This window comes from Cricetulus griseus, assembly GCF_003668045.3.
Source record: "Cricetulus griseus strain 17A/GY chromosome 1 unlocalized genomic scaffold, alternate assembly CriGri-PICRH-1.0 chr1_1, whole genome shotgun sequence".
NCBI lineage: Eukaryota > Metazoa > Chordata > Mammalia > Rodentia > Cricetidae > Cricetulus > Cricetulus griseus.
The window spans coordinates 93,699,181-93,723,523 of NW_023276807.1; the positions used below are offsets into that span (position 1 = coordinate 93,699,181).

The following is a 24,343-nucleotide window of genomic DNA, read 5'->3' on the forward strand; positions in this document are numbered from 1 at the left end:
ATACAAATTGTTCTGTCCACATGCATAGGAACGCAGAGCAGGGATTGGGCAGGGCGCCCTGGATCAGTCTCTTCTTCTGATGGAAGTGGAGACAGTGTGTCCCAGACCAGGCCTAAAGAACCCATGAGAGAACACCTGCAGAGTCTTGTATATGCTACAGGATCAGAATGTTAGCTCACTGGGACATAATATGGATAAAGCAATGTCAAACTAATTACAAGAGCTAAACCAGCCCCTGCAGATGTTAGATGCAAAAATGAGTGAATTTTGCAATTTCTGGCTCAACTTTTAAAGGAAACTATGGACATAATAATATGTCTTCCAACAGTTTAGACAAGGCTTCCTTTGCAACATTTCAAATTTCATTTGGCCTTTTTCTCTTGGATTCAGGGAAGTGCCAGTGAAGCCACCTTGGTGGCCCTTCTGGCTGCTCGGACTAAAGTGATCCGCCAGCTGCAGGCAGCCTCCCCAGAGTTGACACAAGCTGCTATCATGGAAAAGTTGGTTGCTTACACATCCGATCAGGTAAGAGAGCTGGGGTGGGCACTGGCCCAACACCCCTATCCCCCACCCCAGAGCTGAATCCAAGGAACAGTTAACATCATGTCAAATCCAAAAGCAGTTCCCCAGGGATTGTGAGGGGGAAAACTTCTTATTCTATCATGGGAGCTTGATAGATCTAGTCAGAAATGAAATACACATGCTGAGATCCCCCACAACTGGCTGGTTACCATTTTTGTAGTGTGGAATTGTGCTGTGCCCCTGTGGCCTGCTTTTAAAACTCCACTGTGGAAAAATTGGAAGTGAGACTCCAACCTAATGCCAAATCCCAGCTTCGTAAATCATGTACATTCTCAAAGCTTATATTTTTTCCTATTAGCAAAAGGAATAAAAGCACCATGCTTGCTGTGACCACTCAGTCCAGCTTGTGGCTTGAGAGGACTGGCTTGGAGTTCATTACAATGCTCATAAAACCCTGCAAATAGAAATTTAGTAGTTTTAGCTCACTTATTTTATTTACTTGACTTTTTGATTAACTATTTTATATTGTTCCTTTTTCTTCATTTTAATCTTGTTAGTTGTATGTTCTTTTTTGTTGTTTGTTTTCTTTTTCAAGGAACTCACTCTAGTCCAAGCTGGCCTCAAACTCAGAGATCCACCCGCTTCTGCCTGGCAAGTGCTTGCTGGGATTAAAGGTGTACACCACCACTTCCTGGCATATTCTGTTATTATATAACCCTGTCACCTTTGGTGTGCATATTTTTATGTTTTTAAATCTACATGTATTTAAAATCACAAAATTAAAGAAAAAATCAATAGAGAGCCAACACTTCACTCTGGGAGTATTTGATTCATTAGATTGAAAATCAAGCCAGGTGTTGGTGGCTCACGCCTTTAATCCCAGCACTTGGGAGGCAGAGGCAGGCAGATCTTTGTGAGTTTGAGGCCAGCACGGTCTACAGAGTGAGTGTCAAGATAGGCTCCAAAGCTATACAGAGAAACCCTGTGTCAAAAAAACAAAAACAAAGCAAAAAAAAAAAAAAAGAAGAAGAAGAAGAAGAAGAAGAAGAAGAAGAAGAAGAAGAAGAAGAAGAAGAAGAAGAAGAAGGAAAGAAAGAAAGAAAGAAAGAAAGAAAGAAAGAAAGAAAGAAAGAAAGAAAGAAAATCAAGATTCCAGGATGGAAACCAGTCCAGGAAAGAGGTGATTTCATAGAGGAAGAGAAGAAACCAACTCTGCTGCCATCATGGGGCATCAAGAGCCCAGGTCAGGTGCTCTGCACAACCAGTGACTGAGGAGCCAAGGCAATACACCCTCACAGATTCAGTTCTACTTGTTCTCATTGCAGGCACACTCCTCTGTAGAAAGAGCTGGATTAATTGGTGGAGTAAAGTTAAAAACAATCCCTTCAGATGGCAACTTTTCCATGAGAGCTTCTGCCCTTCAGGAGGCCCTGGAGCAAGACAAGGCAGCAGGCCTGATTCCATTCTTTGTAAGTTCAACCTTGGAGGAGTGGGCACTGTGGGACCCTCTGGGACCTGTGTGCATCTAGGGTAGAGGGTAGAGTTCAAGGCGTGCGTGCGTGCGTGCGTGCGTGCGTGCGTGCGTGCGTGCGTGCGTGCGTGTGTGTGTGTGTGTGTGTGTGTGTGTGTGTGTGTGATCTGGGATGAGGTGGTCATTGTCTTCACTTGTAGTGACTTGGATGAGAAATGACCCCCATGGTGCCAGGCATTTGAACACTTGTTCCCCAGTTGGTGGAACAGAGTTTTGGTGATGCAGCCTTTCATTTCCAGTTCACTCTCTCTGCTTCATGCTTGAAGCGCAAGATGTGAATTCTTACCGTCCTGTCCCTGCCATCATGCCTGTTACCTCTTGTCATGCTGCCATTTTGGACACTAATCTGCAATAGTAAGCTCAGACAAACTCTTCCTTCTCTGTCTTGGTCATGGTGTTCTATCACAGCAACAGAGAGTAACTAAGATACACAGATACCATGGGTGAGCTCCTCACACTCCAAAGGATACCCCAAAGTCACACAGTCAGCCATGATCAAAATCAGTGGGTCACAGGACAAAAGAAAACAATGTTAAATGTAAGGAAGAGACTTCTAAGGGGAATGTCAGGGAAAGAAAGGAGATTGGAGGTATGAAAGTAACCAGAATGTGTTATATACATGTATGAAAATGTCAAAGAATAAAACTAATAAAATTATATTAAAGAAGAAAATCACCTGGCAGTGGTGGCACGTGCCTTTAATCTCAGTACTCTAGAGGCAGAGGCAGGCAGATCTCTGTGTGTGAATTCCAGGCCAGCCTAGTCTACAGAGTGAGTTCCAGGACAGCCAGGCTGTTACACAGAGAAACCCTGTCTTGAAGAAACAAAACAAAACAAATCACTATAGGCTTTACTGCCTGGGTTGGTTGCTATCAACAGATACTAAGAAGGTTCCTTTGTGGGAGGCTTGTGAGCAAACAGTGAATTATCCCTCTGACGAAAAATATCTAACTAGCCAAATGGCTTGCTGGCTCTTTTATGCCTGATTATGCATTTGACTGGGGGATGCACCTGGAGTTTGAGAACTGTCATGTTTCTGATGTAGCCACAGCAGTATGTTCTGCCTGGGACTAATATGTCATGTTTGAAGCAATTGGAGTGTCATGACTGTGGCTCTATGGGTCTTCTGCCTGGTTACATAGTGTTACCAGGGGAGCTTTAGGAATGCTGACTCCAGGATAATTTTGGAAGCATGTCTATGGGCAGAACCAGGCATAGGTCATATTTAATGGCAAGATTCTAGTGTGCATCTGGGTTTGAGAACATTGTTCAGGATCTCTTTTTTCCTTTTTATTTTTCAGTGCTAGGGTTGGAACCCAGGGTTTCTTGGAGTCGTCTTTACCCCTTGAGTAGGGTGTCTACATACAAGCCCTTATATTACTATTTTTAGTAAGCTTATGAGATAGTAGCCTTCCATGTGGATTTTTAAAACACCCTCACCGTCAAGTTATCCATCCCCAAGCCACTGCTACACACTACACGGCCATCTCTCTCCCCATGTAATCCTTCCTGCCTCCTTATTCTCCTAGCCACATCACACCACCTGTATTTTACTATCGTCTTTAAGCTCTTTATTTCTCCCTCTCCCCAACAGCAGTCCCTTTCTGCTTTCCTGGCTTCTCTAAGTACTCCAAGGTAAACACACAAATCTGATGATTGCCGCTGGGATCCGAATACGGGAGATAAAATGTGGTTGTAGTCTTTCTGGGTCTGACTTACTTGACTCCATCCATGTGCTTGCAAATTTCATTTTTAAGTGGAATAAAATTCTACTGTGTGCATATACCACGCCTTTGTTTGTCAGCTGGTAGTTGGCTGATTCCATTTCCTAGCGATTGTGAATAGAGTTGCAATGGAGATGGATGCACAATTGTCTCTATAGTAGACAGAGTCCTTTGGGCATATGCCCTGGAGTGACATAGCTGGGTTACAAGGTAGTTCTACTTTTCACTTTTTGAGGAAACTTCACTCTGATTTCCATTGGGGCCATCCAGTTTGCACTCCCACCAATAGTGAGTAGTGTTCCCCTTTTCTGAAGTTCTCAAAAGTGTCTGTTGTCGTTTATTTTCTTGATGTTGGCCATTGTGACTAGGGTAAGGTGAAATACCAAAGTAGCTATAGTTTGCATTTCCCTAATGGCTAAGGATATTTCTTAGCCATGTGTACTTCTTCATTTGAGAACTCTCTGTTCCATGTTTAGCCTGTTTTTTAATTGGGTCTTTTGTTTTCTTGGTGTTCAGGTTTTTTTTGGTTTTTTTGGTTTTTTAATTCTCTTATACATCCTAGACACTGATTCTCTGTCAGATGCATAGCTGACAAAGATTTTTTCTCTCACTTCCTATGCTGCTCCTTCACTCAATGTCCATTTCATCATAGAATCTCTTTAATTTCATGCTAACAAGCTTGTTGATTTCCTATACAGCTGGGGTGCTATAGAGAAGTATATCTGAGTCTATATCCTGGACTGTGATGCTTATTGTTCCCTCTAGATGTTTTGAGTACAGCCTTGAGGTCTTTGGTGCATTTAGAATTGACCTTTTTTTCTGGGTATAAAATAAAGATCAAATTTCTAGGTAAGATGACACCTAAGCCACCTGATTTTTGGCAAAGATTAAAAAGAAAAAAAAAACCCATTTGACTGGAGAGATGGCTCAGAGGTTAAGGGCACTCACTTACTTCTCTTCCAGAGGTCCCCATTTCAATTCCTGGCAACCACATGGCAGCTCACTGCCACCTATAATGAGATCTTGTGTTCTCTTCTGGTGTGTAGGCACACATGCAGGCAAAACACTGTATATATAATAAATAAGCCTTAAAAAAATCCGCACTGAAGAAAAGATGGCATCTTCAACAAATGGTCCTGGAAAAACTGAAAGTCTCCCCTTTTTATGAAGAATGGCTTGCTGTTAGGAAAGACCCACTTTCTCTGTAACAGTTGTCACCCAGTTTCTCCATTTATACCGAAATTAATTACTGATGGATTTAAATGTTAGCTACTATCTTGGCATTTGTTTTCTGTTTGGTTCACTTCTTATTTTTCTTCTCTACTTCTTTAATTTTTTTTTTATTGAGTGTTTTTATATTGTTCCATCTCTTCATTTTTATCTTGTTTGGTTAAATATTATTTTATTATGCTTCTCCCTAACCTTTTGTGTAGTTATTAGTATACATTTAAATCTACACATATTTAAACTCTACTAGACAAAGAAATTTTACAAGAGCAACACAAATTTAGAAAAATCTACCATCAGGTTCATTAGCATTCATTTATTTTATACTTCTTATTTTCTTCTGTGTGAAAAAAACACTTAGAAATTGTTTTAGTGAATTAATGGTGTGGTCTGCTAGTTTTATTTTCATGAAAACATCTTTATTTTCCATTTACTTTTGAAAGATATTTTTACTGATAAAATACCCTGACAAAAACAAACTAAGGACAGAGGGGTGCTTTTGTTTGGTTTGATTTTTAAGATTTTCATTTAATTTTACATTTTACTTGGATGTAGTCTGTGCACTTGTGTGTAGTGTCCCTAGAGGTCAAGGGTATCAGATCCCCTGAAACTGGAATTACAGATGGTTGTGAGCCTTCATGTAGGTGCTAGGAATCAAATGCCAGTCTTCTGGAAGAGTAGCCAGTGCTCTTAACAACCTAGCCATCTTTCAAGCCACTGCTTGTTTTGTATTTTGAGCTCACAGTTCAAGGGTAGTCCCTCAAGAGCAATGAATGCATGCACACTCATACACTCATGCTCAGATTGTATCCCCTGTCCTCTCCCCCACTCCCGCCCCCAGGGAATAGTCCTGCCTACAATTAAGACAGATCTTCCCATATCAATTAGCACAATCAAGATAATCCTCCATAGGCATTTCCAGAGGTCCATCTGTCAGGTGACTCTACATCCTGTCAAACTGAGGATTAACACTAACCATCCCAGCTGAGCATAAAATGCTAAGGAGGAAGTGTATCTCCATCATTGACTATCTTCTGTGATGTCTGTGAGATGTCAGTTGTCAGTGTTATTGTTGTTTGCATTGAGACAAGGGGGAATGTGACATTCCTCTTCCCAGTAGCTTAGAATATTTGTTTTCCTGTCTTTACTGTTAGGCAGTTTTACCAAGACACAAAGAAAATTGTTTCTTGTACTATTTCTGTGGATTCTAATATCATTTTGGGGAAATACACATTGTCTTCTCATAGTTTACGTCTCTTCACTGTCTCCCTCTTTTCATTCTGGGGCTATGGTTACATGTCTTAAGTCTTTCTCCTGAATGTCTGTATCTTGTATGTTCCTTCCTGTGCTTTCCATCTTAAAAAAAAAAAAAAAGTTCGGTTCCCCACACCTATGTCAGGTGGTTTATAACTGCCCTACAACTCCAGCTCCAGGAAGACTGAATGGCTCTGGCTTCTATGGCTGCCCTCACTCATGTGCACTCATGTGCCTGTGTACTTATATACAGGCACAAACACACAGTTTAAAATAATAAAAGAAAATATTTTTAAAATTACAAAAACAAAGGTATTCTATGCCAATCGCTTTTGCTCCCACATATTACCGTTCATATAGTTGCAGTATAACATTAGAATCAAGAAATTGGCAAATGGTTTACAGTGTGTATCCTTACAGCTATAGAGTCATCTAATGATTCTATTAGCCTAAACACCGAAATGTGTTGTTCCTGAAAGGATCTATTTCTGGTGGTTCCTTTCTTTACTTTCACCTTCTAGTCTCCCATTATCCTTGGAGAATATTGAGGATGTTATAGAAATGGGATCATATAGTAGGTGAAAAGCTGAGATTTGCTTTTCCTGTGCCCTTGCTATCCACCTGGGTATCATGTGTATTCCTTTTTACCGCTGCACCACAGATTTGGTATCAAACCATATTCAACCATCACCTACTAAGAAATACTTTGACTGCTCTCATTTTCCAACTACTGCAAACAAAACATTCATGAACATCAATGCATAGATATTTGGATAGAGAAATATTCCCATTTCTTTGGAATGCAAAGAATAATAAAATAGTCTCTAGACTGACTGTCTTGCTTTGCACACCTACTGTTTAGCCTGAAATTTTTAGATTCTTTAGGTTTTTGCTTCCTCATAAGCATTTGATATTGTCATTTTTAAATTTTAGTTCTATCAATAGGAGTGTAATAATATCTCCTAGGGACATAATAATCATTTCTCTGGTGATTAACAATTCAAATATCTTTTCATGTGGATATTCACCATCCATACAGTTTTTGTAAAATGTGAAGTCATTTTTTTGTCCATGTTCTAAGTGGTGATGGACTTTTAAAAAAAGTTATTTATTTAAATTTATTTTATGTGCATTGTTGTGAAGGTGTTAGATCCCCTGGAAGTGGAGTTCCAGACAGTTGTGAGCTGCCATGTGGGTCTGGGAGTTGAACCCTAGTCCTCTGGAAGAGCAGCTAGTGCTCTTAACCTCTGAGCCATTTTTAAAGATTTATTTTTTAAGTGTGTGTGTGGGGGGGGTGGGATATGTGTATATGCTATAGGTATGTGTATCTGTGTGTGTATGTGTGTCTGTGTGTGGGAATATGTGTATATGTCTATAGGTATGTGTATCTGTGTGTGTGTATATATGTGTGAGGGTATATGCAGGTACCCTCAGAGTCCAGACAAAGGTGTTGGATTTCTTTAGAACTACAGTTAGTTACAGGTGGCTGTGTGCTACCTCATAATGAGTGCTAGGAACTGAAATTAGAACTTCTGCAAAAAGCAGTATGTGCTCTTAGCCACTAAGCTATCTTTCCGGCCCTTGCATTGATTTTAATTTTGTCTTTTTTAAATAAATTTTTAAATGAATTCTCTGAGAATTTTGTACAATGCACTTTGATCATATTAACCCTCAATTTTTCTCCCTAATTCTTTTCAGAAGTACCCACATTTCCCTAATTTATGGCTTTTTTTTCTTTTTAAATAACCTAATGAGTCTATTTGTGTTGCCCAGACCCTCTTGGACGTGAGACCATCCACTGGAGCACAGCTGACATACCAGGAGCTGTACCCTTAAAAAAAAAAAAAAAAAAAAAAAAAAAACCTGACTCTCTCTTCCCAGAAGCCATCAATGTCAAACCTCAGTTGAATTTTTTTCTTTTAAAGTAACATTGATTTTGATAGAGCAGTTTTAGGTTGCCGCTATAACAGAATACCTAACAGAAATAATTCAAGAAGGAAGGACTTATTCTGGCTTATGGTTTAGGGAACACAGCCTATCAGATGACAGCAGGGGCTGCTTGGAGGGCTGTTGGAATGTGAGACAGCTGTTTAATCATATCAGCATCAAAAAGCAGAGAGCACAGGCTAGAAGGGAACTGGCCAAGAACTCATAAGATCTGCCCTGCAATGACCCACTTCCCATGGCGAGGCCCCATGTCCGGAATGTTCTACAACATTCTAAAGCTGTATGGCCATCTGTGCAAGTGTTGAAACACATAAGCCTGTGAGGGACATTCCACATTCAAGCCATAGCCCAAGTTCCCAAAAGAAAAATAGAACAGAAAGTTTCCATACCGACGTGCATGTTTTCCAAATGTCTGCTCACAGTCTGTAGCCTGTTATTATACTCTCTGAATTGTGTCTTTTGTCTTTAGTGAGCCAGATATCTAATTTCAGTGAAGTGCAATTTATCCATTTTTCCACGGATCAGTCCTTTGAAATTATACATAAAATGGTGCAAGAGACCTTTCCCTCCCTGGAGTAGTGTTAAATACTGTTTATAAAAAAAACAAACACAAAACAACAACAACAGTGAAACACTATTAGTGTTGATGACAAAGTCTTTAAGTACTTCTTGTGATGTTCATTTTCTCATAAATAATTAAACATGCAGATGAATGGCATGATTTGTCTCCTTAATTAGCAGCATTAGACTCTCCCTTGCTACCATAGCTGCAACAAAGCTTCCAGTCAAACAGTCATCTACCCTGATGCCAGCACCAGCCATTGAGAACATTTCACAGACACCCTGAGAAACAGCCTTAGTTGATTGCCCCTGCTACTGCTCCAGCAAGGACTGATTGAAACCATTTGTGCCAGTCTTTTTTGCTATCACAAGCTTCCATGAGCTCTATATAATCCTGCAACCATTTCCACATAGACCAAAAGGAAGCCACATCTGTGTTGACCTAGCCAAGGAACTGCTGTACGTGGTGGTAAAGACGAAAGGCTGTAATTGATTCCAAAAGAAGTCTCAATGGTGTGATTGGTGCTAAGAGGCAAGGCTGTGTTGGTCCAAAACAAATGGCAGTTTCTGCCTAAATGCCTCTTCTCAGACTGTACCCTCCAGGCTTCCTAGGCTCACAAAGTGTATTAGCTCTGGTGTACTCTCTTGTGTTGTCCTCCCTGGTGTTGCAACATTAGGCCTAATAAAAGGATTCTCTCCAGTGGTCTTTCCTTTTAGTAGTGTGGCTGAGCAACAGAGAGAGCAGGGCAGCAGTGATGGCAAAGGCAGCAGAGTGGCAGTGGCAGTGACAGCTGAGCAGTTGGCAGGCTGGGCTGTGAAAGAGGCAAGGCAGCTGCTCGACAGCTGAAGAAGAATCAGATGAACAGTTTGAGAACAGCTAGGGTGGGCCGAGGAAGGGCTGAAGGAGAGGGGTGGCAAGAGAGGGTGGACAGCTGAGGCTAAAGAAGGATAAAAGAAAGACTCTACAGTGTCAAAAAAGAAAAACTGCAGGCCCTGGTTGCCAGAGGAATTCCAGAGAGCTGTCAGATCTTGAAACCAAGGGTCTCAGATGGCCCAGGGCTAGCATGTAACACTGGTCAGAGTATAGGGTTAAGGAATGCCAACTTCCTTGGCCTACACAAGGTCTGTGACACTGGATGTTGTCAAGAGCTGAGAAATCCTTATACTCCTGCTGCCCACAAACTTCAACCCTAATTACAACCAAAGGCTGAAAATTCCCAGCTTTCTAGGCTTACACAAGAGTTGTAGCACGTACAGGGCTTAGAGTCCCAATATCCAAGGCATGCATAAAGACTGTAACACTAGAAGGTACCACCTGCTGTTGCTCCCACCTGCTTACGGCCATCACTCACTGCTGCAAAACACCAAGGGAAACAAAAGCTCCCAGTACTTGAAGGTTGTCTCCTTGGCTACACATTATTTCTGTATAAACAGAACAAAAGGACTCCAGCCAACTGATTCAACACCATGACCAGATAGATTTTCTTCAGAGTTACATTCTAGGAGCTTCGTAGTTTTCTACTTTATACTTAAATCTATCATCTATTTTCAGCTGATTTTTGTGAAAAGAGCAAAATGTGTTTAAAGTCCTTTGAGGGTTTGCGTATGTGTGTGTGTTGTGATGGGCCATTGTTTCAGAGTCTGTTGAAAGGCTATACTTCCTCCATTAAACAACCATTCCTCCTTTGTCAACGCTTGGCTTACATGTGTAGACCTATTTCTGGTCTGTTGGTCTGACTTTTTCTTTCTTTTTTCTAAGACCACACTGTTTTAGTTTTTGCAGGTTTATAGCAAGTTGGCTAAGGTGGGATCAGAACTCTGATATTATTGTTTAAAATTATTTGTTTTATTTTTGAGTTTTTTGACTTGATTATAAACTTTAGATTCAATTGTTAATATCAACCATGAGACTCATAGCTATTATCAAGTTGAGGAAGTTTTGCATAATCTTGGTTTGCTAAGAGATAACTTTGCTTCAGATCATAAATAATGATATGATTTCTCTTCTTTAGCCAGATGATATTTATTTGTTTTCAAACATTCAACCAGCCTTTACATCTGAAGTAAAGCACGCTTGGTTGTATTATATAATTCTTTTCTCTCTGTTGGATTCATTTTGCTAATATTTTATTGAAGATTCTTACATCTATATTCATGACATATACTTGGCTATCACATCCTTTTCTGATGTTCCTGTCTAGTTTGGGTATTATGTTATTGTTAATATCATAGAATGAGCTATGGTATTTCAAGTTTCTTTCTGAAATGTCCATGGAACAACCAGAGGAGTCCAGTTGGGCATGGTGGATGCACTTTTTGATTTTGCAAGTTGCTGACTACAGACACAGTTTCAATACACACAGTTCTACTAAGATTATTTATTTGTCTTTATGGAAGTTTTATGTTAAATCTCTCCAGAAATCTATGCATTTCATCTGAGTCTTTACATTTGTGGACACCAAGTCCATGATATTTCTTACTATCTGTTTAGTGTCAATGAGATCAGAGGCCATAATATTCTTTATTATCCTTCCAATACCAATGAGATCAGCAGTGATGGCTCCAGTTTCAGTTTTGATGTTAATAGTTTCTGTCTTTGCTGTTTTGTCTTAGCTAATCTGGCTAGAAGTCTATCACATTTATTGATCTTTTCAAAGAATCAGCTTTTTACTATTTTTTATTTCATTGATTTATTGATATTTATTTTTATTTTCTTATATTCACTTTGCACTTAATTTTCTTCTTTTACTAGTTTCCTAAGGTGATCAGTTGGGTTATAGATTTTAAACTTTCTTTATTCTAGTAGATGTATTCAATGCTATAAATTTCTCTCTAAGCAATTTCACTATTCTGATAAATTATCTTGAATTGTAGTGTCATTTTCTATGAGCTGAAGTACTTTTTAGTATTTCTTGAGAATTTTCCTTTGACATTTAGAAATGTGTTATATGATTATTCAGAGTTTGGGATGTAATCTAGCTATCTTTTGATCACTGATTTCTCATTAAATTCCACTGTAAATTTAAGAACATATCTTGTACAATATCTATTCTTTCAAATTTATTGAGATGTGTTTTATGGCTTGCATTAGTGAATGTTCCACGTAAACATGAGAAGATACATTATACGATCATTATATGAAGTATTTTACAGATTTAATTAGATCAAATGATTGATGATACTTTTCAATTCAAGTACATCTTTATCAAATTTCTGTCTCTTGGATCTGTCTATTCCTGGTAAAAGAGTATTAGGAGTCTTTAACTGCAAGGGTTGGCTCATCTGTTTCTTTCTACAGGTCTATCAATTTTTAATTTGTGTATTTTGTTGAGGCATGAATACCAATAAGGGCTGCTGTTTCCTTGGGGGAAGTGACTCTTCAGCATCATGAAAAGTTATTCTTTTGTTATTGCTATGTTGTCCCCACTTTACCCTCTGTGAATTTCTAAAAATTTTTGATTTGGGGGAGAATACACATAGTATAAAACACGTTAACCATTTCCAAATGTGTTTTTCAGTGCTGTTTAGTACATTAGACCTGAAGTTTTGGCTGTGTATAACTGCCACACTGCCATAAGTTTGAAGAGTCTGAAGTTGCACCACTGTAAGCCAGGGATCACCTGGGTGTGTGTTATGAAATATGAGCTTTCAGAATAGTCATTGCTATTGTTTTACTCCAAAAGCTAGTATTACAACTTTTCTTTGCAACTCTGCACCAGTATATATAATTTACTAAACTAATACATGTTCAAACAATTAGTTTATATGCAATTATCACCATTTGCCAATGCACAAAACTCCTTCTTTCTCACAAGATTGACATTTAGTGTCCATTAAATAGTAACCTCTACACCCTTAAGCCACTAGAAATCAACCTTGAATTTTATGTGACTATGAATTTCATTGTTTCAAGTATCTCTTTTCATGAAAGATGTTTTTTACTTAGTATAAGGTCTTCAGCATTCTTCCAATCTGTAGCATATACCACAGTTTCTATTCCTTTTTTGTTTGTGTGTGGTGTGGTGTATACAGGTATGCATGCATGCATGCATATGTACATGCAGTAATATGTATACATGTATCCTTGTGTGTGTACATGTGGATAACATCTGTCAATGTTGGATATCTTCTTCAATTGCTCTCCATCTGATTTTTTGGGGGACAAGTTGAACTTGGAGTTAGGTTGATTGATGAATAAGCTCCAGGGATCTATCTGTTCTCACGCCCTCCCCAAACCCTGGGATTACAGGCTCATACTGCCTCACCCAACTTTTTACATGGATGCTTGGGAACAATTCTGATCCTCATGTTTGCATGTCAGACGCTTTACCAACTGAGCAATTTCCCCAGCCCTTCTGTTCTTCCTAATAATTGTTATGAAAAGACTTGCTTCTGCCACTTTCCAACGTCCTTCTATATGGTGTATAATATCCCCTGCACTTTGCTTTCTATTGCTGTGATAAGCACTGACAAAACACAGCTTGGGGCTGAAGTGTTAATTTAACTTACACAACCCAATCACAGTCCATTTGAAGGGAAATCAGGGCAGGAACTCAAGTCAGAGACCTGGAAGCAGGAAGTAAAGCAGAGGCCATGGAGCAATCCTGATTACTGGAAGAATCTCAAGGATTGCTCAGTTTTCTTATACAATCCAGACCATCTGTCCAGAGGTAGCATTTCCCACAGTGTGCTTGGCCCTCTCCCATCACACATTAATCAAGAAAATGCCCCCACAGACTTGCTTACAGGCTAATTTGATGGGAGCATTTTCTCCGTTGAGGTTCCCTATTCCCTAGCTTGTGTCAAGTTGACAAAAAACTAACCAGCACACTCTCAAATTTCCTGCATTACTGTGTTCAGTTTAATTTTCTTTGTAATGAAATGTTTACATTCAATATAGACATCGGGCTTGTGGAAAATGTACAGAAATGAGAGGTATATTCATATAGTTGTGTCTTGCTATCCACAGGATATTGTTTCCAGTGTGCCTGTGGATGCTCAAGGGCCTTATGTGAAAGCCCACAGTATTTGCATATAACCTTGGTACCTCCCTATATGTTTTAAGTGCTTCTGATGTCTATAGCAATGCTTACACATCATTTTATTCATGGATTCAACACATAGTACTTCATGCCCAGAAAATTGGAACTTTCTGGGTTTTTTCCTAATATTTTTAAAAATTTCACTTTTAATTGAAAATAGTTATTTTCATACCACATATTCTAATTATGGCTTCCCCTCTCTCATCTCCTCCCAGATGCCCTCCATCTCCCCACCCTCCCAACTCCACACATGGTTTCTCTCTCTAAAGAAAACAAACAGGCAAATGAGAAACAAACAAGAATAAAATAAAATGAACAAGCTAACAAACAAACATAAGGGAAAGAGAAACAAAGAAAGATCACAAGAAATGCTTATACACACACACACACACACACACACACACACACACACACACTATAAAAAAACACAAAATCAGAAGCCATAATATACAAGGAGAAGACTTAAAAAAAAAAGGCAAACAAAGCAATATGAGACAAAAAAATAAATAAATCTCCAAAAATATTTTTGAGTTTGCTTTGTGTTGGCCATCTAATGCTGGGCATGGGGCCTGCCCTTAAGTGTGGTTTGTATACCCAATGAGACTCCCTTGGAAAAACTAAATTTTCCTTTGCAAGTGGTTGTTAATTGGAGATAGATCATTAGCTGGGGGTGGAAGCTCCTGTCTGCTTCCCCATCTCAGTGCTGGGGAAGTGTCTGGTTTGGACCTGTGCAAGCCTGTGCATGCTGCCAGTTCATATGTGCATCTGTCCTGTTGTTTCTGGAAGACACTGTTTCTTTGGTGTCACTCCTCTCCTCTTTTTGCTCCCTCTTGTGTATAGTTCTCTGAGCCCTGAGGGGAGGGATTTGATGAATATCTCCCTTTTAGAATTGAGTGTTCCAAGTTCTTTCACTCTCTTCACACTGTCCAATTGTGGGTGTATGTATTCGTTTCCATCTATTGCAGTTTGAAGCTTTTCTGAAGATGACTGAGCAAGACAGTGATCTATGAATATAGCAGAATGTCATTAGGCGTCATTTTATTGATATGTTCATGTAGCAGAACAGTAGTATTTGGTTTTCCCCTAGCTTCGTGGCCTATTTGGTTTCAGATTCTTGGCCACCTAAACAGTGTCAAGTTGTTAGACCCAACCTCAAATCAAACCTCAAATACAGAGGGTCAACTGTATTCATGTGCTCAACTGAAGAAGCCAAGTAAGGAGAAACACAAGTACTGAAGTGAAGACTGAACAGTTCATTGAAATAGAGTCAAATTTTATTTTAATTTTTTTTGGGGGGGAGAAGTTTTTGACACAGGGTTTTACTGTGGCTTTAGAGGCTGTCCTGGAACTCACTCTGTAGACCAGGCTGGTCTCGAACTCACAGAGATCCACCTGCCTCTGCCTCCCGAGTGCTGGGATTAAAGGTGTGCGCCACCATCGGCTGTTGTCAAATTTTATTTTCATGCAGGAGGGGAAAAAGAAACAATATGCCATTTTTTTAAATTGTGCTTTCTTTAATGAACCAAATTGCAGAAAATATTAGAGAATATCCTTGCCCCTTTGCAGACAGAAGCCACAGATATCACCAGTCCTATGCATTGACACAAAGAGAAGTGCCATAGTTCATTTGTGCATTCATACATTTGATAAACGCTTGTATCTCAGTGTACCTTTACCAACTCTGAGGATGTCTGACCAGCCACTGTCTATTTCCTTTTGGAATGGTTTTTCATGACAAAAATACAGATATGCCTGGTCTTTGCATCATTTCATGATAACTACATATACAAATAAGAGTAGAAGATGCAATCAGCTTTGGAGAGGATCAATAACGCCTGTTGCTAAGCAACACAATAGCAACTTATAAGTATATCCTAGAGGCTGGACAGGCAGGGATTCATGGTGCATTGCAGGTTTTGTTAAAAGAATGAGGACTAATAACATTCATCAGTGGGAAAGAGCACAGGATTCTTGAAACAGTGCAAATGGTTTGTTATTTCAAGGTGCAGCTTGGGGCTATTCAACTGGGATACAGATAGGGAAGGGGTAGTAGCTAGGTCTTGCCTTAGTTCCCTAATGTTCATAAGTATTTGCATGTGTGCATGTGTAATGGCTAAATGCACCCTCCTGGAATGCAGGTGTGTAGCCCTCAGTATATGTCAAGAATTGCAGGCCCCTCAAGCTGGATACCCACTCCTGAGAATAAGAGGCTTATTTGGCAGAGTCTGACCAAGGAAGCTGACTCTGTCCTTCCATGGACTTGGGTACCATACTAAAGCTTCTCTCTTTCTATTTTCTTCATAATAGTTTGCTTCTCCAATAAAGCCAACTTAATAACATCAGCAAAGGGCAATGCCTGCAAGGCACGTACGTGAGGGAAAAGGGCTGATGGGGTAGGGACAGCAGGGGAGGAGGTCACACAGGCTCTGTCACTAGCAGGAAGGCCGCGGGCTCTCAAGATAGAGGCTTGCTCTGACTCCTGCCCCCTCCTGCTGCACAAATGTGATTAGGGCTCTGCAGAGCACACTGAAATCAGGTTAGTGTCACTGAGCGATACTGAGCTGGGGTAATCAGAGCCTGGAGCAGAGCAGGTGCTAGCTTTAATATGGCTTCTGAGAATTAGGACAAGCTGATTTGTAGCTCGGTGGCACGTGGACAAGTCATTAGGACACTGTCCATGCAGCCCCCTGACGCCTCACCATCTTAGGTCTTACTGCCTGCTCACAACTCCTCTGCAGCTAGAAAGGACTAGGGCCTTTAAAGCACTCAGGACCACTGTCTTCCAAAGACATGGCTAGTGGTATCATTGTTGATATGTCCCTGGCTACCTGCTCCTGACAATGACCTACTCTGGCAACTTCTTTAAGTCAAATATGAAGCAGGGATTGTGAACCTATCTAAGGTCATCGTGAAGATCTACCCAGGAAACACGCAGAGTAACCAGACTACACCAGCAAGGCACTAAGAACAGTCACTCATTTTTATTCCCCATCAGGGCTCCTTCCAGAACAAGGCAGAATGCTATTGTTTCTACTCAGTTGTTTCAAGCTCATTACAAATAAATCAATACTTGTGTGCAAATCTAAGAATGAATGTTTATGTTGCCCAAAAGCTCATCTCAGGCGATAAGCAGTAATCATATTTGGCAGAAGTCATTCTCTATACTCTTTGTGCACCCAGTAATAGATAAAGGCAGATTTTAACAAGCAAATCTTTAACATGTATGAATCTAACAGCAGAAATGATTGTTCTTAGGCCAATTAGCGTTTAGATGAGATAATTAGATGAAGCTGAAGCAATTGCTGCATTGCAGATATGTCATTTCTAAGAGACACAACTGGAGAAGATAATGCAGTATTAATGTCGACTTAGTCTGTTTTTACTGGAACTTCATGGTTTTACTGTGAATAACACAGACAAAGCATTTAAGAGTCCTATGATGAACTGACCCAGTTAGCCAGTTACCTAAAACAAAGCATTTTAATATTCAGTTAAATATCAAGATGAAATTACAGATACCAAAGAAAAACCACATGTGACCCTGAGACCCTCCACATGACTCATCGTGTACAAATGAGGCAAATGTGAAGAATGTTGAATGCATGAAGAGAAGAAAGTGAGTTGAGATATAGAGGAGTCTGAGGCTCCAGGAAAACCTGGCAACAGGAAACCTGGAAGCCCGCTGGTACTCTTCACACTGAGCAGGTCCTGTGCCCATTATGTTACTTGTGAGTGAGAAAGAAGGGGCCAGGCAAGCAACCCAGCAATGCAATACGACTGGGCTTTACACCTATGGCTCTCTCTCTCTCTCTCTCTCTCTCTCTCTCTCTCTCTCTCTTTCTCTTCCTCTCCTTCCCTCCCTCTCTCTCTCATTTGATTTTTGTTCTTTTTAGACAGGGCCTTCTTTTTTTTTTAATTACATTATTTATTGTGTTTGTGGAGGCCGGAGACAACTTGTAGGAAGCAGTTCTCTCTTTCCACCACATGGGTCCTGGAAATCAAACCTAGGCCATTAAGCTCAGTGGCAAATGGCTTTACCTTGCCTGCCCTGAGATGGTCTTCCTCCATAGTCCAAACTGACCTCAAACTTGAGATTCCACTGCCTCCATTCCTGAAAGCTAAGATAGCAGGCCTGTGTCACCGTTCATGGCCCTTATTGCTTTTCTGATGCTCTGACATCTTTGGGCAATGATGTCCCTACAGGGCCTACCTCTTTTGGATCAAAGACCCAGTGGCAAATCCAATATTCATAGGCACACTAACCAAGGAAGAGCTCAGTGAGGTTCTTTCTTCAGGGTGCTGTCTCCCTGTCCTATTTACCCCTGAACCAGCCAGGTACCAAATAATTATGGGCAGCCTGAACCTCTAAAATTAGTCAAAGCAGCCTCTTTGCCTGCCTTGACTGTAACTTCCCATGAACACCAAGAGAACAGCCATGTGCCCCAACGTCTGACAGATCCTAAACCTTCTGCATATGTCCCCTATGGTGTACTCCACAGTATGACATGGTCCTCTTCTGAGAACTGTTAATAAGACAACAAACTATCTTCAGTGGAGGACTTCATGATCTCCTGGGTCACCATACATACATAATCACAACGCCCGTATTTAAATGTTTGCCTCTGCTGAGCCTGAGGACAGCCCTGTGAAGAGATCTTTGTGGATATAGATGGGTGTTAGAGAGAAGCTGTCAGAGCCCTGCCAACACCTGCTTTGTCACCTTCTCCTACAACCAGGTACAGAAAAACCCTGGTCCCTGGTAAAGGCACTACCTGTAAGAAAGAGTGCCAAGTACCTCCACCAACCCAGGCCTCTATGTGGGCAGCAAGGCCCAGGAAGCCAGGTGAGTGACCCAAGGATGACAGGTTACCTGGCAAGAGAGTATGAGCTTACTGAGAGGTGGCTTTGGCTTTCAGGACAAATACAGGTGGTCATCTGTGTGACAGAGCCAGAAAGGCCTGCCAGAAAACCATGTCTGAATTTCTGACCTGCCCTAGCTAACACTTGGGTCCTGTGGTATAGTTAATATTATTGGAGCAAGGGACTTGACACAAGGTTGCAAACTTTGCTCAAATAGCATTGTGTGACTTACTTCCGGGGAGACTTGAACAATCATGAACCCTTAACATATGGCATGCACTGGACATAAGGGTACATGTTTCCATCAAGTCAGAGGAAAAAGTTCATTATCCCAATAGCATGTCCTCTGTGAATCCGATTGGCCCTTGGCTTTCACAAACAAGGCCTTTTTTTTTAAAAAAAAAAAAATCATTTGGAGAGGGTCAGTTCAGCAAATAAATTTTAGCATCCATTCCATGTCTAGTAAAGTACAAATTCCCACCAACATAAATACTTGGTTTCAACGCTTGGATCTGGAGGAAGAGATAATCACATGAATGAACAACTTGGGTAACAGTGTCACAAGACACTGAGAGGATGGATTCTACAGTGGATTCTAGGTTATATTTCCCATCGCATGACCCAGAGTACCCCATGTTTTCTCAGAACACCCTTTAGTAACATTGCTAGCACCAGCAGAACTTTCTCATGGACATTTTGAAGGTTAAAGCAAATCTTTGGGAGCAATGGCATTCTGGATAAGAAAAATCACAGAGTAAGGACATTGAGGCACATTCTTGAACAATGTTCTGGTGTGGCTTTACTGAGCCTAGGATGGGTCAATTGTAGAGCCACCAAGAACCACTCTACTCATATCTCCACAACACATTGCAGCTGGCCTCAGTGTGTGTTTCCTCTGATGTGCTTACTCTGTACTTTGTACACACACATACACACACACACACACACACACACACACACACACACACACACCAAACCAGGTGAAGATGTCTAAATTCTTTATTCTATGTGAACTATGTATGATCTTATCTCCAACGGATACAGCTGAAGTAGCATATAAGAATTCATGTGATTGGATTCCTTCATTTCTATCCAAAAAAATCCTTGAAAATCTTTTGTAGGTCAAATGTGGGTTATCATTCATGAAAGCCAGTACTTCCTAGCCTCATAGCTCAGAGTACAGGTTTGTGTAGTGTGTAGTGTTTGTGTGTGTGTGTGTGTGTGTGTGTGTGTGTGTGTGTGTGTGTGTGAGTGTATGTCTGGGGGACACTTGAACAAGCATCTACCCATCCAAGACTAAACTGTATGTGTGTACACCCACACGAGAGAGAGAGAGAGAGAGAGAGAGAGAGAGAGACAGAGACAGAGACAGAGACAGAGACAGAGACAGAGACAGACAAAGAGAGTGAGTTGTTATATGCCCATATGTGTATGTTCATATGCATGACTATACATGTAAATGTGGAGGCCAGAGGAAGGCATTTGTATCTATATTGTGCTGTCCACCAGATTTTTTTCAAGTTATAAGCCAGGCAGTGATGGTGCACACCTTTAATCCCTTTAATCTCAGCATTCAAGAGGCAGAGGCAGGCATACAAAGCGAGAGTTCCAAGACAGCAATGTCTACAAAGCGATTTCCAAGACAGCCAGGTATAAACAGGGAAACCTTGTCTCAAGAAACCAAAAAAGTGTATGGTATGAGTGTTTTTGCTTACATATATGTATGGGCCTGGTGCCCATAGAGGTCAGAAGGGAACATTGCATTCCCTGAAACTGGAGTTATGGACAATTATGAGCAGCCATGTAGGTTCTATCTGGGTCTCCTATAAGAGCAGCAAGTGCTCTAAACTGCTGAGCCATCTTTCCAGCCCTTGTATTATTCTTTTAGGCAGTTCTCTCAATGAACCTGAAGTCCACTATTTTGGCTAAGCCAACTGACCAGAAAGTCCCTAGCCTCCACCAGTGTCTGTCCCCCAATGCTGGAGTTATAGGTATGTAAGGCCATGCTTAGGTTTTATGTGGGAGCTAGAGGTTTGAATTCAGGTCCTTTTGCTTTCACAAAAAACAATCTTACCCACTGAGCTATCTCCCCAGGTCACAGTTGAGACTTGTTCTTAAGATTGTTCTCTTTATCTGCTATGATATTTTAACCAAGAGATTAAACACATATTCATGGGTTTTCATCTCCTTGAAAATATTCATTAGCATTGTGCCTGGGCTATCCAGTAGCAATGGCTGTGAAAGAGGAGCTATGTTACAACAAGGGCAACATGGGTGATAAAATGGTTGCTTTTTACTTCCTAGGTGGTTGTTACACTGGGAACAACATCTTGCTGCTCTTTTGACAATCTCCTAGAAGTGGGACCCATCTGTAAGTATCTGATTCAGTTTTCTTTTTGAAAAGCATTCTTAACATGAAGAGGGGAGATTTAGCCAACCTTTCACTCTGAGCTGTGTTCCTCATTAATTCTAATCATCCTGATTTGCAAGCCTTGTCTTATATTTACAGTAACGTAACCCCATTGACTTAAATTCCACAAACTCAGAGTTTGAGATAATTACACAACGGCTGAGATTAACAATACCAACATACTATTTGAAAGGGAGAAAATGTCCAAGAACTTCATGGGAATATAATGTTTAGTCTATGGTGACTATGTTAAGGAAACTAAGCTCTTCACCATTTGGAGCAATTACCCCAACTTAAAGGTCCTGAGTGTGCATGACATTTACATGCCATGACTTGTCCAAATCCAGTCTTTTGTCATGCCCATTTTGGCAATTTTTATTTTATTTTATTTTATTTTGAGACAAGGTTTCTCTGTGTAGCATTGGCTGTCCTGAAACTTGCTCTGTAAATCAGGCTGGCCTGGAAGGCAGAGATCCACCTGCCTCTACCTCCCAAGTGCTGGGATTAAAAACATGAGCCACCCCTGCCCTGAACATTTCTATTTTTTTTTTAAAGAAAGTAAATTATTATAAACCAGAAGGTGTTGGTGCATGCCTTTAATCCAGCAACAAGGAGGTAGAGGCAGGTGTATCTCTGAGTTTGAAGCCATCCTACTCTACAGAGTGAGTTCCATGACAGTCAAGGATATATAGAGAAACTCTGTCTTGAAAAACCAACAAATAAAGAAAGAAAAGAAATTATTGTGATGTACAGTGGCATTTTTCAGTGAGGGTAAACACCAGTTGGGATGGCATATGCCACATCCTGGGTGTATATACGCACACTCTCCAATGCTTTCCCAATGACCACCTTGTGGAATGATGCGTTTCTCAGACTGCCATCATTAAGCAGCATGAGGCAGTTAGTATTGATTTAGCAAATCAATACTTTCAAGCTAAACTTCTACAGAGAATGCTCCATTTCAGAGAGCCTCGTGCTCTCCTCCTTCCTCCCTCAATCAGGACATTTTGTCTTTCTCATTGAGACTAGAATTCTGTGACAGCTGCAAAATGAATAAATGCCTGTGTTTCTAAAGTTTCACCTTTGATGCGAGCGCTGGGAACTCAGCAGGCCTTGGAACTGTTTCTAAGGCACCAAGGATATATCAGCTCATGACACTCACCCTTCTCTGTCCCTCAGGGATGTGAAGGCTCGGGTGGAGTTGTCCCTAGCAAGCTCTCTGACCTCAGTCCTTTGACTTGTGCCAGACATCACGCCACCTGCTTGGCATTTGGCTTCATTGTCAGTCTGTGTGGGCTGAGCACGTTTCCCACCTCTCCTAACCCCTGATTTGCTTGTAGTCTCTCCTCAGGAATGGGTTCTTCTCCCCTGGGTCTTTGTTGCCTGGCTAGCAGGAGACAGGGGTGGAGGTGGTGCTGCAGGCAGGCTCCGGGGTAGGGCGGGGGTTGGGGCTGGGGTGGTGGCCATGACCTTAAGCAGCAGAGAAGCTTATAGCTTACAGCTGCATGTCTTAAATTCTGATCTTCATTTTCCCCTATCTAAAAATTGGAAAGAAAAACGGCTCTCATAATGGTAAAACAGTATTTCTTCACAGCGGAGCTCAGGGGAGTTCATGCAGACAATGGGCTGTAGGAAAGGCATGTACTACGTGTAGTACATGCTTGTACTGCCAGGACCGTGAGGCTAATCACCAACCATGAGAAGTGGGGTGGACACAGCCTTGCCATTCACTCAGGATTTGGCCCCACCTGTTATGAGCTATGGCACAGCTGTGATTATTACTGGCTAAAGACAGCCACACACAGCAGGCTGAGAACACACTGAACTAGCTGGCCATCCCCAGCTATGGCTGTACTGTGGGCCTCGTTAGCTGCAGACCTTCACAAGCTCAGCCAAGCAAGTTGAAGTCCTCTGACTCAGATGTCAGGCCAAGGACTGAATGTCCTGGCCAACAGCCGGCTGATGTCATTCCCCAGGGCTATCGGATTTAAAGCACTGAAGTCTTCTGCCAGCTAGAGCCTACAGGGCTGCTATCCCTGAACTCAATCTGGCTCCCCACAGGAGCAGGAAGATGACAGCCAGCAGGTGGCCCCTGCCATTAATGCTCACAGTGCTGGATGATTACAGCTAAGGATGCCCTGCTGTCTGTCCTGCAGCTCCCTCTGTCAGGCAGTTCTGGTGCTGTGGGCAGAACTTGATAGGTGCTTTGCTGTGTGGTCTCAATCCCGGAGACTGCTCTTGGGACAATGGTGGGGGTGTTGATAGTCCAACACCAAACCCTTTCAGGCATGATCAGTGTTCATACATGAGGGCAATATTACTAACCAGTGGTAGTATCTTATAGTTAAAACCTTTGCCACCCATAGTCACTAAACCAATGCCTTTTATTTAGCTATCATCAATTAGCATGCAGCAAACTCCATGCTCTGAGCTGGCCTTATCCTATTGATCAAAATGACATAGGCATAACAGCACAGAGCTCTTCACTCATCATCTCTCAGAAGATGACTTTCTTCCAGTTTCTGCCTCAGGAAACTTGAGCTCTTTTTAGTCCCTTTGAAAATGGTGCACCAGTTGGGCGGTGGTGGCACAAGCCTTTGATCCCAGGACTCCAGAGGCAGAGACAGGCAAATCTCTGTGAGTTCGAGGCTAGCCTGGCCTACTGAACAAGTTCCAGGATAGTCTCCAAAGCTTCAGAGAAACCCTATTTCCAAATATCAAAAGAAGAAAGGAAGGAAGGAAGGAAGGAAGGAGGAAAAAAAGAAAGAAAGAAAGAAAGAAAGAAAGAAAGGAAAGGAAAGGAAAGGAAAGGAAAGGAAAGGAAAGGAAAGGAAAGGAAAGGAAAGGAAAGGAAAGGAAAATGGTGCACCAGAGAGGATAGTGACATTAGTCTACCTGGATGAATCAATTGCCATAAGAGGTGTCAATTAAGAAGAGGATAGGCAGGAGGCAGAGACAGGTGGATCTCTGTGAGTTCGAGGCCAGCACCTGGTCTACAGAGCAAGTGTCAGGATAGGCTCCAAAGCTACACAGAGAAACCCTGTCTCAAAAAACCGAGAGAGAGAGAGAGAGAGAGAGAGAGAGGAGAGAGAGAGAGAGAGAGAGAGAGAGAGAAGAGGATAGATAGGTTGTAGCAGATGGATAGATGGTAGCCTTAGTAACTGGGTACACACACTCGAACACTGAGGAAGCGGTCTGACTGAGCAAGGTAGGCAGTCTCAGGGAATAGGGAAGAGAGGGATGTATTATAGCGGGCCACAGCTTT

General features: G+C 41.3%; 1 protein-coding gene across 1 annotated transcript in view; it reads left to right on the forward strand.

Moving 5' to 3' along the window:
- Nucleotides 1–24,343, forward strand: part of Ddc (dopa decarboxylase) — a 68,968-nt gene that overhangs the window by 14,339 nt on the left and 30,286 nt on the right. The window contains exons 4-6 of the mRNA XM_035452886.1: nucleotides 391–525; nucleotides 1,848–1,991; nucleotides 20,973–21,039. Of these exons, the coding sequence (XP_035308777.1) occupies nucleotides 391–525; nucleotides 1,848–1,991; nucleotides 20,973–21,039 (346 nt within the window). The remainder of the gene's footprint in view (nucleotides 1–390; nucleotides 526–1,847; nucleotides 1,992–20,972; nucleotides 21,040–24,343) is intronic.